Source organism: Vicugna pacos, chromosome 1 (genome assembly GCF_048564905.1).
Source record: "Vicugna pacos chromosome 1, VicPac4, whole genome shotgun sequence".
NCBI lineage: Eukaryota > Metazoa > Chordata > Mammalia > Artiodactyla > Camelidae > Vicugna > Vicugna pacos.
In genome coordinates this window covers 35,092,852-35,108,901 of record NC_132987.1, presented here as the reverse complement: position 1 = coordinate 35,108,901, position 16,050 = coordinate 35,092,852, and the positions used below count along the sequence as shown (strand labels likewise).

The window sequence follows — 16,050 nt, the reverse complement described above, 5'->3', positions numbered from 1 at the left end:
AAATATTTCACATAGATAAAACACCTAGATCTAGAGTATGGTAGGTATTAAATATTTGGTACTATTATTATTATTCTCATTATAGAATTCTTATAAAGCATAGGGTTAAAGAGGTTCCAGTATATAGGCACTTCCTGATTCTTTCATATATTATTGAAGTCTAGTCAGTCTACAATGTTGTGTCAACTTCTGGTGTGCAGCATACTGATTCAGTTGTACATTTATATAACATATTCCTTTTCATATTTTTTCATTATAGATTACTACAAGATATTGAATAGTTTCCTGTGCTAAACAGAAGAAACTTATTGTTTATATTTTATATATAGTAGTTAGTATCTGAAAATCTCAAACTCCCTATTTATCTCTTCCCACCTCCTTCCCCCCTGGTAACCATAACTTTGTTTTCTATGTCTGTGAGTCTGTTTCTGTTTTGTAAGTAAGTTCATCTTTTATTTTAGATTTCACATATAAATGATATCATATGGTATTTTTCTTTCTCTTTCTGGCTTACTTCACTTAGAATGACGATCTCCAGGTCCATCCATGTTGCTGCAAATGGCATTATTTTATTCTTTTTATGGCTGAGTAGTATTCCATTGTATAAATATACCACAATTTCTTTATCTTATCATCTCATCCTCCTGGGATGGGGGAGATGGAGCTGCATAAAGGAGATACAGAACCTCCTTGTACACTTTGGGGGGAGGGGCAACTCCTGTGAATCTGAAATTATTAAAAAAAAAAAAAAGATAGGAGCAGGGAGCTTGCCTGAAGTGAGAAGTATTGGGGCAAGAGGTTGGGTCCAGTTCCTTGTTTCCCAGCCTCTGGAATCCTAATCTTCCTCTTTACAAGTTTGGGCTACTGGAAGCCCTGGGAACCTGACTAGTGAGAGAACTAGGCCAGGTTCCCATTACATCAGATAAGGTATGAATTTGCAGAATGTCTGATGCATGGAATTCTACATGTAAGGAACACTGTACTTTGTAACTTCCTCACCTAATGCTGTTTCTGGTGCATAATGAGAAAGACAAGAAATGTGTTCCTCCTGACCAAAGTTGTGTAAATCCAGGTATTTTCCTCATAGAAATATTGCACATATTGTGACTAGGTTCTATGACATTCATATAAGTACTGATTAAATAAGCCTTTGTGGGCTAACTAGAACACCTATCCACTAGTCATGACCATGTTCTTAGGCATGTATTTCAAAGAACAAATCATCAAGAAAACTTTTGAAACACCACCCATTTGTAAATCACTATACTTACAAATTAGTGTCATTAACACAAAATTCTTAAATTGAAGAGAGATAGTGACTTTTCTAGGTTCACTGATTTCGACTTTCCAAATAGTGTCTGCTTAACACTAATACCTCAAAGGTCCAACTCCCCCTAACCCACCAAGTTCCTAAAATTGTTACACCAAGGAAATGTTTTTTCTTTAAATGACACTTACTAACATCTAGATCTGGGGAACTCTCAGTTTGAGAAATATTGCTCAAGTTACATGATCCGTCCCTTTGACTATTTGGCTTAAGTGGCTCCTTCTGTGGTATTTACTTTTTAAAAATTAAAAATGTAGAGTATATATCCTTCCATTTTTCCAAAATTTAGGCCCAAATAAAAAAAACAAGTGAAAAAAGCTTTAAAAAAAATCTCTGGATGTTTGCCTGGTGAGAATACAAATAGATATCAACCAATAATCAATGATTTATACATGTGAATAGTAAGTATTTCTCCAATTAATTAGTCAAAACTAAGCTTTAAAAAAACTACGTTGAAGAAAAACTGGTAACTCATCTCTCTCAATCAAATTAAGGTCCATAGCTAGCATTTTAGACTCTTACCATTTAGGGACTTCAGTCAAAATAAAGAAGTAGTTTTTTTCCAGGCTCCTCAAAAGTCTGAAAAGTCCTGGCAATAAGGAGAAATGAATAAAGTCCCCCAGTACCTGATCAATTGTTTCCCTAGGTATAAAAGTATATTACCAAAAGAAGTAAAAGTGTACTACCAAAGGTCCAATGGTTTTCTCTTAAAAGAAAAGGAAGGAAGGAAGGAAAGAAGGAAGGAAGGAAGGAAGGAAGGAAGGAAGGAAGGAAGGAAGGAAGGAAGGAAGGAAGGAAGAAACAAAGAAAGAAAGAAAGAAAGGAAGGAAGGAAGGAAGGAAGGAAGAAAGAAAGAAAGAAAGAAAGAAAGAAAGAAAGAAAGAAAGAAAGAAAGAAAAGAACCAGTCCAACTATAAAAACACCAATTTTAGTTAAGATTTAGCAACATATAAAATTGCTTCCTGTTTCAGCAAATACTACCTAGAGTTTTGCTCAAGAAATCGTACATAATTCCCCAAACAGTAACAGAAACCTTAAGATCTATAATCTAGACTAAAGAGGGATTCCACAATTTTCAACTTAATATATGTCATGAGAATACTCCAAACTGCTTAAGTGAAATATTATCGATTATAATTATTTTTGAACTTACATTTGATCAACTAAAACTCTGTATAAAGCTTCACAAATCCTCTCACAAATCTCTAGTGCAGAACAGAGAAATTTCTCTATTCAGAAAGTGACTGTAAGAGGAGAATTTCATGACATGTAGAAAGTATCTTCATAATATTTTAGATTTTTCTTATACCAAAGTAGCAACAAATCTGGTATTAAGTTACCCGACATTGAATATTCTTTCTGAAAACAGGTCTCATATATAGGTTTTATAGTATTTGGTTATAGCTATTTTATATACACACAAAAAATTGTTAAATAGCCTATGTTGAAATGCTAATGTCATTAATTTACCATTTCCTTAGTTCAGCAAATTAAATTTCTGAAGTCTCTTAACTACAGTTAGAGCTATCATATCTTGCTAATTAGATTGCCAACCTGCATTCAGATCTATTATCAAATCCAGAAAGAATTTTTACCCCTCCTATAAATTGTGTATCTTCTATCTGGGAAGCACTAGAAGTGCAGACACTGAACATGTACAGTGGGTGGCAACAGGTCGTGATCATTTCAAATGAAAAATTTAGGCCAGCAAACAGGCTACCTAGTATTATAATTAAGGATAATTGTTTGTCTTATCAAAGTGTGTCTTTACTTTTAAACAGGTAAAGGGGTTTGCCCTGAAACCTATGTCTCATTTATTCCCTAAACTTTAACCCTGAAATGAGCATGATATCACATTAAGAATTCTCAGAGCAACATGGATAGACCTGGAGACTGACTCTAGGTGAAGTAAGCCCGAAAGAGAAAAATACCATATGATATCACTTATATGTGAAATCTAAAAAAAAGATAAATGAACTTATTTACAGAACAGAAACAGACTCACAGACATAGAAAACAAACTTATGATTACTGGGGGGGAAGGAGGGTGCAAAGAGATAAATTGGGAGTTTGTGATTTGCAGATACTAACTACTATATATAAAATAGATAAACAAGTTTATACTGTATAGCAAAGGAAACTACATTCAGTATCTTATAGTAACCTATAATGAAAAGGAGTATGTGTATATACATGTACAACTGAATCACTATAATGTACACCAGAAATTGACACAACATTGTAAACTAACTATACTTCAATTAAAAAAGAATTCTTGGACCCCTGTGTCAATTAGAAGCGGTTACAACTCGAGCAGCATTTTTAATCAAGACGTGTTAGCTTGTTTTTTTAACTTATGGAAGAAATACTTACAGAAGCTTAGATTCAGGTCCTGCCTTTTACAAATGATCAATGACGGCACACAACTGGCCAAGTACTACTGGGGGTTGGGTACATATAGAACAAAACAAATATGGTCCTTGACTTCAGACGGCTTATTGTCTAGAGAGGGAGAGAGATCTTAGACAGTAAACAAATTCTTAAAAGGGAAATTACACGTTGTGGTTATTTCCTGTTTGTATTGCATCTTTCTCAGTGGGTAACTGTGATCACATTCTTCTTTTAGGAGTATGATACTCTGCAGAGAACCCCAAGTTGTTTAATCATAAGAGAAAACCAGTTGTAGCTGGGAGACATTGAAGACATAATGGTAAACAATTTTGTAACCTTTATTATGAAAGCTATCAAGGAATTTATTCGAAGAAGTACAAAATATTCCTCTACAGACAGTATGTTGACAAGGTAACTTCTAATCACGGTGGAAAGTCACCAGTAATTTGTTCTCTTGAATCCTGTTCATGACAAAAATCCATGCTGGTGGAAAACACACACATATTCCAGCTTTTGAACTGAATTTTCTTATTCCAAACTCATTTGAAAACATCAGTGCTACAGTGTGTAATGTGACTTCAGTTAAACGATTTTGGGGGGAATAGAGATTTATAATGAACGTCACTTTAAATTTAAAATCGTCACTGAATTTATATTCAAGTTAACCTTCAGTGTGAATTATTTCCAGGCACAGCTTCTGTTTGCCTAGGCAGCTGAAAGTATACAAAGTATTGAGGACTTTAAAGTTATTATTCTCATTTTAAACGTTTTATCTTTGCACGTTGTTCTATTCAAAAAATATATACCAGTAAGGAAGTGGGAGGGAAGGGGAGGAGGTGTAAAAGTTCCCAAAGGAGTTCGACTCACGGTCTTCTCCCTCTACCTTGACAAATTTAAACACACACCCAACCCTTCTACATGACCCTTTACCCCCTGCCCCGCTTTTCTTCTGATATCCCAATTTATTTATGCCGCTGACTTCTTCACGTTTTCTTGCACATTTGTGGAGCTATTAGTTGGTATTTATTTTTAAATACATTTTAAAGCCACCGCCTTCTTCCTTTTTTGAGTACGTTCTCTTGTAGCTTGTGTTATTTCTCTCTCTGGTAATAACACTCCCAGTAGAGCTGTATATCCTTGGAACTGATTTCCTTCCTCAACAGTTACAATATTACATTTTCAATGTCAGGTGCCATGGTCCTCCGCCTTCTAAAAGTTAGTACTTAGCGGCCAAGGAGCTCCTTTAACTTCCTAAGACTAAATACCTACGCGGTGGTATCAACCCAGGATCATCAGCGCTTCCCAAGTTCCCACCTGTTGCCGGGACTTGGTCAGAGGGGATGAATCAGATTCGTCTAGAGCGTCCTTTTCCTTTTCCACCCATTGTCCCTCCCGCTTTCCGCTTTGCCTACAGAACGCACGTCACCCTTGCCAGTCCGGGCTCGAGATCGAGCCCTCAGACTTCAGACCCCCTGCCAGGGTATGGAGCCCCGTGGAAACGAAGGGGTTGTCTGGACCCGGAATGGAGCCAAGGCGCAGATCCCACTTCCTGTAAAGCCAGAAGAGAGAGCAAAGAATACCCTGGAAGAGAAGGTGCACCGAAGAAAAGAACGTACTTTAACCCGGCTCCGTCCCAGGACCCCAGACGTCTGGGGCAGTCCCTACACCCAGAGTAAACCAACCTGTTCCCAGGCCTCTCCATCCCCTTCCCGCCTCAAGCTTTCTAATTTTGTTTCGCTTCCTCCAGCTTGCTGCAGGAACACGTGGTCCCTCCCTGCCCTGCCCCTGCCGCGCCGCTCCCCTCTGGGCCCGGCCCCCGACCCCCTTTCTCCCGGCGCCGCTCGCTTCCCCTTTCCTTTCGCTCTTCCGCCCCCGCTCTCCGTCGCTCTTCCTGATTGGTCGAGCGCACCGGAGTCTGGTTGGCCAATCGGCGAGCTGGGCTGGCGGCTATGGGCGTGGCCGTGGCACCGGGGCCCTCAGATCGAGGCTGCCTCCCCCTCTCAGCCGGCAGCACATTCCGCCGCCGTTGCCGCCGCCCGGCTCCGCAGTTGTCTTCGCCGGAGCTGCTGTCGCGCTGGGGTTAGGGCCGGGGGGGGACGGGCGGGGAGAGGAGAAGGCCGCGGCGGAGGCAGGTGAGAGGAGGAAGGAAGCGGCGGCTCGGCGGGCACAGCAGCTCAGGCGGCGGCCCGGTTCCTGGGAGTGTCGGTGCGGCGTGGTGGTTGGGGCGGATCCCGCGGGGCCCGGGCGGGGGAAGGAGTCACCGGCCCGGCCATGGCGGACAACGAGAAACTGGACAACCAACGGCTCAAGAATTTCAAGAACAAAGGCCGCGACTTGGAGGTAAACTCAGGGGCGCCTGAGGGGTGGGGGTCGTGGGCCTCTGGTCGATCTCCGCCGGGACTCGGAGTGTAGGGAGTAGGGGCGGGAGCCGGGCCGCGGGGGAATGGCGCTGGGGGCCGGCCCGTCCGTGACGCCTGTGCTAACGCGCCGGGAAGTTTGTGTCGGGCCTGGTCCGCCTCCGCCGGGAGCGAGGTGCCGGGGTACGGCCGGCGCGGCCTAGGCCTGCCCCGTGGAACCGGCCCGGCGCGGGTGCGAGAGGCTGGGCCGCGCGGCTGGGAGGCCGGACGCGGCGAGTGCGGAGGAGGCTTGCGAGAGCCGCGCTGCCCCGGCCAGGCTGCGGCCCGCACCCGGGTAGCAGCGGCAGAGATGCCGGCTTTCGCTCCTGCACCGTCGTCTGGCGCGGCGGGAAGGAGGGCGGTGGGAGGTGGGGGGACGAGCGTGCGGCGACCGAGTGAGGTTCGGAACTTCCTCAGCGAGGCCCGAGTCGTCTCCACTTAAAGGCATTTTTCTGGTCTTCCCGACTCCCGCTTTACCCCTGCCTCCCCCCGATATCCAAACTACAGGAGTCAACTTCTCCGTTGAAAAAAACACCCCCGGCGTGAGAGGCCATCCTGGTGATGCTAACAGTGCCTTCCAGCGGCCTGTGTTTTACTATGGATATAGCTGATTCAAGATGTGGCTCATGGTGTTCCCTCTTCCAGGCAAAGGATACCCCTTATTTCAGCTTGTTCACAAATCTCTTTACCCCCTCCTGAGAGACCACCAGCTGCCTTCTTACATATAAAGTCCAAAGGGTTATACAAAGCTGTCATCCTCTAGTCTACAGTATCCTTTCCCTCCACCTGCTGGTGGTGGTTATGGGGGATGGGGTGGGTTGTGGAATGGCACCATCACGTTTTATTCTTTTAAAAGGTTGGGGAAAAAACTCATTATCTTAGATAACAGCTGCTCCTGAGGTTCTTAGGCTGCATAAGGTGTGTGGATTAAACACACTACACACACAAAGCACAGATTTTTGACAGAAGACTCCTTTCAGTTTTAAAAGTCTAGGTAAATAGGGTTTGGGTGTTTTTTGTTTTGTTTTGTTTTTTAATATTTCCATTCTGCATCTGAATCAGTTTAGCTTTTAAGAGAAAGTGGTCAAGTAGTATTTTTTATGTTTCTCTGTACTTTTTTATACTGCGGTCTTCAAATTCCCATTATCTGTTTCTGAACTTTGAGCATTTGCTTGACTGCGATAGTAACTATTTTTGGGACTTTCCACAAAGCCGTTTAATCTCTGTGGTAGTTAGTGCTGTCTTAGTGGGTTTCCTAGTTTGAGGGACTATTAAGTGTCTGGTTAATTCTGTGATTGTTCTCAGGTTAACATGAGACATAATTTTTGTGATCTCTTTTTGTAATGAAAAAATATAACATCGTTATTGAGATAATTCACATTCTATAGAAATTTCCATTTAAATGTAGAATTTTCGATTTTCAGTAAGTTTATCTAGTTGTGTAATGATGTGATGAAAACATTTTTTAAGTGATATGACTGTTTAAAATGAGAAAAAAAAATCACAAGTTACAAACTTAAAAAACAAATACCACAAAGATATAAAATGCAGAAAAATAGCAATTGAATGCTTGACAAATTCTTCTAAACCCCCCCCCCCATTTCTGGCTGCATTTTTTTAACAGCTTCATTGAGATGTAATTCACATACCATGCAGTTCACCCATTTGAAGTGGCTTTTGGTGTTTTCACATAGTTGTGCAGCCATCAGCACAATCAATCTTAGAACATTTTCATCACCCCAAAAAGAAATGTAAACTCATTAGCAGTGACTGTCTTTTTAGATATGCCTCTTCTGGCTATTTCATATAAATGGAGTTACACAATATGTGGTCTTTTGTGGCTGGCTTCTTTTAGGTAGCATAATGTTTTCAAAGTTCATACACATTGTTAACAAGAATGTATTAGTGCTTCATTTCTTTTTATAGCTGAATATTTTAATATATGGATATACCACATTTTGTTTATCCATTCATCAGTTGATGGGCATTTGCATTGTTTCCACTTTTTATCTATTATGCATAATGCTGCTTTGAACATTCATATACATTTTTTGTATGTGGACCCGTGTTGTCCTTTCTCTTGGTTATATACCTGGGAGTGGAATTACTGGGTCATATGGTAACTTTATGTGTAACTTTTTGTGGGATTGCTGAACTGTTTTCAAGTAATACTTATTTTTTAAATTGATGTTTCCTCTTACTGTGTATCTCTTATTATTTTAGTCAAAGTAAGATTAAGTGCTGATTCTATATGAAGACATGTGATTTTTAAAAATAACTATAAATACACATTAGGTAGATTTTTTTGAGATGTTCATTGTGCCTTATGGGCATCTTTGGTGACTTTGATAACCCTGTGTGTACATTAGGAATACGAATATTTTCACTTTTTCACCTAAGGAAATGGAATTTGACTCTAATAGGAAGTCATGCTTTCTCCCCACTTGTGATTTATTCAAAGTCACATATGCCTGTAATGAGTTACAAACATCTTTTATTATCCTTAGAAAACACTAGAATGGCTTTTTTCGTGTATTTATTAATTATATATGGCTGTGTCCCTCAAAACACTTCTTATGCCCATTTCCTCCCCCTCCAGATATGGTTTCTGTGTTGTGCTTCAACAAATTCTAAGAAAATAGAGCTTTTTGGTTTAGGTCTTATGATGACTTGTTTCATTGGAGGGTTTTTAAAAAGAAGTATGGGCCAGTGTTGTCCAGTGTATTTAATCTGATATATCCAAAATACCATTACAACATGTAATGAGTGTAAAAAACTTAATGGGATATTTCATGGTCTTCTTTTCATACTGAGTCTTCAAAATCAAGTCTATGTTTTACACTTAACAGTGTACCTCTATTTGGACTAGCTACATTTCAGGTGCTTTGTAGCTGCATGTGGCTAGTGGCAACCTTACTGGACAGCACAGGTATAGAGGATAGCATGTAGAGTGAGGTAATTGTAGCATTTTTTGGTTTGATCTAACATGGTTTGATTGGAAATTGTGAAGAGTACAAAGTCCTAGAGTTTAGTTTAAATCTAATTTCTAACTTTGTAAGTAACCTTGGGAAAATCGGTTAGTCTTATGGTTCTTTCATCTGTAAAACTTGAGGTACTTGACATCTGCTTCATGAGTATTGTGAATATGAAAAGGTTAATATTAGGGAAATGCCTGACAAATCTCTGAACATTTTATTCAGCTTTTCTGTTTGAGGGGTGGAAGAGGATTTAATAGAGTTCAATGGAATTGATTCTTACTCTCTGCTTTGCATTTGGCTCTTTGTTTTTTCTCCATGTGCATGTATAATTTAAGCTTCATTGAACTTAAAATTAATGGGGAACATTTTTAATGTAGACATATATAATTGCTCTTTTAATGGCAGTTTGAGCACAGGCAATTAGTGACCCTTCTAAAGTCAGAATTTCTAAGTGTAAGAGTTGAAACTGATTCCATCACTTTCAATCTGATACTCATTCCTATCTTTAATTCTGCCATTTTGACTTCTCCAAAATGTAGTCATGCTAACTTCCTGAAAGCATTAAAGAAGGCACATGTCAGTATCCATTTAAAATAATTTGTAGGAACTGTCGGATGATATTCAAGATGTGGCTCCTTTCATGCTGTGTGATAGAGGATCGTCATTATTGGTTGGAGATAGTAACCATAGAGAGGGTATGCACAATGCAACACAGGAAATGGGTACTGACCAAACTTCAAATAAAAAGTGTGTCAGAATAAAGCAAATTAAGCTTATCTAGCTTGTGTTTTAAAAGTAGAAGGGAATTTTCTTGTAGACTTTCTGATAAACTTGTATAATTTGTATAGAAATTCTGAGATTATCCAGTTTTGAATAGAGCATAAGTTATGTTAGAAAAATAATTAGATCTTATAAAAATACAACTTTAAGAAAAATACTCAAAAAATGAAAGAATATTAAAATCCTATGTAATTGGAAACATGATTGTCCACACAACATAAAATATGAAGTTAGCTTGAAGAAAAAATAGTTGTTTGGTTGGCAAGAGGTTACTAAATTGATCAGCTGATTTGTTGTTTTAGAAATAGCCTTGGTGATTTGTTAAACTGTACGAAGTGAAAGGCATTGTTAAGCTCTTAAGTCTTGTTAACTTTTAGAGACTGACCTCTCTCATCACAAATCTTGGAACATATTTAGTTTACTATACTTAAAATAACTACTGTCTAATTTTTCTATAATAGTCCAAGCATGTGACAATATGAAATATCTGATAGAGATATAGTCGGGAATTAAATAATTGTGCTTCCTCCCAGCTTTTCTGGTTTATAAGGCAACCAGTTTCAAAAGTGCATCATTGATATTTTTCTTAAAGATAACGAAATGTCTTTGTCTTTCATAGAGACTAGTATGACAAATGTGAATATAACAAAATTGGGGAGAGCTTTAGGAATGACTTAACCTTTACAAGAATGAAACTGCTTTAGGAAAAATGTGTAGGTAATTTTTAAACATTAATCTCTTATACCTGATAGTGATTGTGGATCCTCAAAATATTTTGAAGTGTTTACTGGAGCGGCATTCATCTACTTGAGGCCTATAATAATGAAATGAGAGCTTGTCTTTTAATGATGATTTTGGTACTCACTGGTTTAGTTTTGGAACAGGGGAGAAATCTCATTGAAGGAAATTCACATTTTGAGCATCTACTGTGTATGCTTTTAATTGTATTCTCATTTCTCTTAATATTATAAGTAGGATTTTATAGAAGAAAAAACTTAAGAGTTAAGGTAGCATAACATTCAAGGAATGGTTTTAACTCAGGTGTGTTGAAGTCTATACTATGTGTACTATACTATATTACCTCCCTTTAACTTCTCTTAGCCTTAATACAGATCTCTAAGTTGATTAAAAAGTTATATATGAAAGCACCTAGCATAGCCCATGGGGTATAATACATATTCAGTAAGTGTTTCCATTCTTTACCAGCGGTATTTTTGGAAATTGTTTATCATTTGTGGACTTTAAACTAGAAAGCACAATCCATTTAGTTACGCTTTCCATTTAGGTTTTGTAAAAGACAGGGATGAGGGAAATAACCTACAGATAAAATGAGACCAGTCCTTATATTGATACCTACAAAATAAGGAGAATACATACATGCTTGTAATGGCCTTAGTTCAGCAGTTTTCAGAGCTTTGGGGCTCAAGACCCATTTATGTGGTTAAACATAAGGACCCTCAAAAGGCTTTATTTGGTAGTTTCTATCAGTATCAATTTTACCATTTTAGTAATTAAGAATTAAAAATATTAACTCATAAAATAACAATAATAAAGCTGTTTTATATAAATGATTTCTAACAAAAAATACCTTATTTTCCAAAACCCAAAAAATTTGGTGAGAAGAATGGTCATGTTTAACTTTTTTTTTCAGGCCTCTTTAATGTGTGACTCAAGAAAGCTGAATTCTCATACGTGTGTCTGAATTCAGCTTTTGTAATATACTGTTTTGGTTGAAGTGTATGAAGAATATCCAACGTCACACAGTAGGTAGTTGAAAAAAGGAAGGAATGTTTAATAATAGCCTTTTCAGACAATTATAGAAGTTACTCTTTGATATACCATATCACACCATAAATGCCAAACTCCACAAATAGTAGTTTCTTAAAAGATAGTTGCAATGTGGAATCTGAAGCCACATTAGTAAACTTTTCTTACTCTGTTATGTTAAGATCCATTGGTTTGTCTTGCACTTGGAATATATCTTTTAACCAAGTCTGATTTTTGTATGTTGGTCATTTGGAAAGTATTAGTTCTCTGAGTTATGTAGATCTTCCAAATGCTGACACTTTTTTTTTATTATACAGTGAAAATTCACAATTATTAGTATCACCACATAGTTCATTAGAAAAATCTTATATGTTGGGAATCTGTCAAGCTTGCATTGGTAAATATAAGTTTTCCAAAATTCTTATTTTTACTGGAAAGCTCGAATTTTATCATTAGCAGCAAATACTGTAAGTTGTTTTCCTGGAAGCATAAGCTCACTTTGCTCATTTTTCTGAAAACATCTGCCAGACACTGTCTGAATAGCCATAATTTGTCTGTCAGTTCTTTCAAGTAAAAATGATGTTCCATGAAAAAAGTGGCTAGTTCAATTAGCAACTCAAACAGTCACACAAATACTTTTTCCTGAGACAATCATCCTACTGCAGAAGTGGGTATGCTATAGGAGTGTTTAATGTGTAATCCTCATTTTATCACAAATTTTTAGAAAGAAAAGGCCAGTTTTTATTAAAAGTTATATATATATATATATTTTTTTTTTTTTTTTTTTTACTATTTCATAAAGAACATTCTCAAGCAGGCTTTTTTTTCCCCCCATCTGAAATACAGTGTTTACTAATACTGCTTGGTGACATTTCCTTTTGCCTTAATTCATACTAAATAAAACACCTGCAGTTTTACACACTGCATGCAGTGCAAAAGTTAACATAATAAAAAAGTATTAGTAGAAGTCTTAAGAAAATAGTTTTAATCTTGTGGACCCTCTGGAAAGGTTTCAGTGTCCCCACAGGTACCCATTGACCACACTTTGCGAAGCACTGTTTTTGTTTATTATGTTGTTTCTGTTATAGGTAGTTGTCACTTTTAATTAATAAAAGGCTCTTAAAAGGGTTTGTAGTATCATGGTTAAGTAACATGGACAATGTGGAGTCAGGTTTGAATTTGAACCCTAGTTCCTCTATCTAATCCCTCTCTAAACTATTAAAATGCTTAATAGTGCCTGGCATATAGTACATGTAGAGTGAATGGTGGCTCTTTTTATTTCTACCAGCTTGCTACATCATACATAACATCCAAATAACCCCTGTGTTCCTTGTCAAAATAACATGTGTTTGCAGTTCCTTTTGTACCACTGTGTACCATAATTCAAATCACATCACATGAATTGGAAAAGGCTTCTTTTTCTCTTCGTTACCACTCAAGTGAAAGCCTACTTTCTCCAAAATAATTCAAGCAAAATGTCGCAGAATTACTCGTTTCTGACTTCATTTCTTTAGTCCTGTGTTATAAGTAGGTTTAGTAAATACTTATGCAGATTTTTGTACCTGTTTTCCCATAAGACTGTAAATTTAACCAGAAAATAGATCTGAATCGTGCTGTTTTGTACCCATACTGGAAAATGGTTTAAGGTCATAGATATTTGCTGATAGTACAAGATTAGCTTGATTATTTAAAATGCTAAACTATTTTTTTTTACTGTTTATTTACTATTAGAACAAAGTTTAATTAGCTATCACTTTTACCCTAAATTTAATTTACATTCAGCTTAATGTAAATTACATTTTCAATGACGGTGTGTTTTGGCAAACCTGAAATTTCATTAAAGTTCTCTTTACAAAGGTCGGAATTCTGAGATAATGTCATGTTTCATAATTTGGTGATAGACATATTTTTAATATTACAAAGCAAATCATGTTCTGTTTCAGTTTACTCTTTTTTTAATTTTTTTTGTCAGTTTCCCAGTATGCTTATCTTTTTTTTAAATTGAAGAATAGTCGATTTACAATGTTGTATTAGTTTCTGGTGTACAGCATATATGTATATATATATATATATTTGTTTTCATATTCTTTTTCATTATAGGCTATTACAAGATATTGACTATAGTTCCCTGTGCTATACAGTAAGTTTCCTAGTCTTTGAATAAAAGCTTCAGTTGTCCAGTATCTACTCTTTTTTTTTAAATTTATTTTATTAAATTTTGGGGGGAGGTAATTAGATTTATTCATCTATTTAATGGAGGTACTAGGGCTTGAACCCAGGACCTCATGTATGCTAGGCATGCCCTATACCACTGAGCTATACCCTCCCCCCAGTATCTACTCTTAAGACTTGTTTTAGTTTTATGGAATGTCTTTGTAGTTCTTTAAAGTGTTACATAAACTTAGTTATAGTAATTGTATCCTGAAAGCCCTACAGCTAGTCTCTACCTGGTTGTATTAAATAACTCTTATCGTATTTGCTACCCATCCTACCTATTCCCATCCTCTTTAGCTACTTTCAGTTATTGCAGGTACAGAGAAAAAAGCAAAATAATGTCTTAAGATTTTCAAATAATTGTTACATTATTCTTGGTACTTTAGTAAGTATGAAACCCAGTAGTTTCTGGCTCTCCTTAGAATAGTGGCTTTAAATATGATAAACGCTTTTCCCATAATATTAATAATATTTAAAGTTAGGTCTGATAGCTTTCGGCCAAAAGATTTGATTTTTTAAATATTATGAGGTTGTGTTTTAGGAAACAGAAACTCAAATTAGTCTAAGCATTATGAGAGAATCTGGCTTTCATAACCCAGTAAGTTCAGAGCTATACCTGGTGTAATAGAGTTCTAGTGAAAGTTTGGGGAGAACTCTGATTGATCAAGATTTGATTGCATGCTTAAACCTTAATCACTGTGGGCAGAGGAATATGGTTCTGTGATAGGCCAGCACAAGGTCATGTGCCACGTGTCCAGTTGTGTGTGTGTTTGATGGGGAAGGGTGTTGATGCCTCCATTTTAACCACAGGTTTGCAAAAAAATAAGTGAGTTATCTGTTAAAGTAAGAAAAAAAAAGAAAAAGCCTATTGAAGACAGTTACAAAGCACTACCATCTAATACAGATGTAGAATGTTTTCTTATTTTTCCTTTGATTATTATGTGGAGATGTTCACAAGTATATTTACAGATTGAGTTCATTGGGGTTTTTGTTTGTTGTTTTTAATTTATTGTTTTAACTGAAGCATAGTCAGTTTATAATATTGTGTTAATTTCTGGTGTACAGCATAGTGATTCAGTTGTATGTATATACATTCCTTTTCATATTCTTTTTCACTGTAAGTTATTAAAAGGTATTGAATATAGCTCCCTGTGCTATACAATAGGACTTTGTTGTTTATTTTATATATAGTAGTTAGTACCTGCAAATCTTAAACTCCCTATGTATCCCTTTCCCATCTGGTAACCACAAGTTTGTTTTCTATGTCTGTGAGTCTGTTTCTGTTTTATAGGTCAGTTCATTTGTATAATTTTTTTAGATTCCACGTATAATATGGTATTTTTCTTTCTCTTTCTGGCTTACTTCACTTAGTATGACAGTCTCCAGGTCCATTCATGATGCTGCAGATGGCATTGTTTTATTATTTTTTATGGCTGAAGAGTATTCCATTGTATGTCTACACACACATATATATACACACACACAACTACAACTTCTGTATTGAATAGTCTGTCAGTGGGTATTTAGTTGCTTCCATGTCTTGGCTATTGTAAATAGTGTGCTGTGAACATTGAGGTGCATGTATCTTTTCAAATTAGAGTTTCCTTTGGATATATACCCAGGAGTGGGATTGCTGGATCATATGATAAGTCTGTTTATACTTTTTAAGGATCTCCATACTGCTTTCCATAGTGGCTGTACCAAACTACATTTCCACCAGCAGTGTAGGAAGTTTCCCTTTTCTCCACACTCTGTCCAGCATTTATCATTTGTGGACTTTTTAATGATGGCCATTCTGACTGGTGTGGGTGATACCTCATTGTAGTTTTGATTTACATTTCTCTGATGATTAGCGACATTGAGCATTTTTTTCATGTGCCTATTGGCCGTTTGTATGTCTTCGTTGAAGACATGTCTGTTTAGGTCTTTTGCCCATTTTTTTAGATTGGTTTGTCTGTTACTGAGTTGTGTGAATTGTTTGTATTTTCTGGAAATTAAGCCCTTGTTAGTAGCATCATTTGCAAACATTTTCTCCCATTCTGTAGGTTGTCTTTTTGTTTTGTTTATAGTCTTCTTTGTTGTGCAAAAGATTATAAGTTTGAGTAGGTCCCATTTATTTTTGCTTTTATTTCTATTGCCTTGGTAGACTGCCCTAGGAGGACATTGCTGCAGTTTGTATCATAATATATTTTACCTG

The 16,050-nt window shown here is 37.1% G+C and overlaps 1 protein-coding gene across 2 annotated transcripts in view; it reads left to right on the top strand.

Annotated features, from left to right (window-relative positions):
- The first annotated feature begins 5,719 nt into the window (after nt 1-5,719).
- Nucleotides 5,720-16,050, top strand: part of KPNA4 (karyopherin subunit alpha 4) — a 52,201-nt gene continuing 41,870 nt past the window's right edge. The window contains exon 1 of one of the 2 annotated variants that reach the window (XM_006200854.4): nt 5,720-6,058. In XM_006200854.4, coding sequence (XP_006200916.1) covers nt 5,990-6,058 — 69 coding nt within the window. In that variant the 5' untranslated portion in view covers nt 5,720-5,989. The remainder of the gene's footprint in view (nt 6,059-16,050) is intronic. The other variant, XM_031679549.2, reaches the window with a different exon arrangement.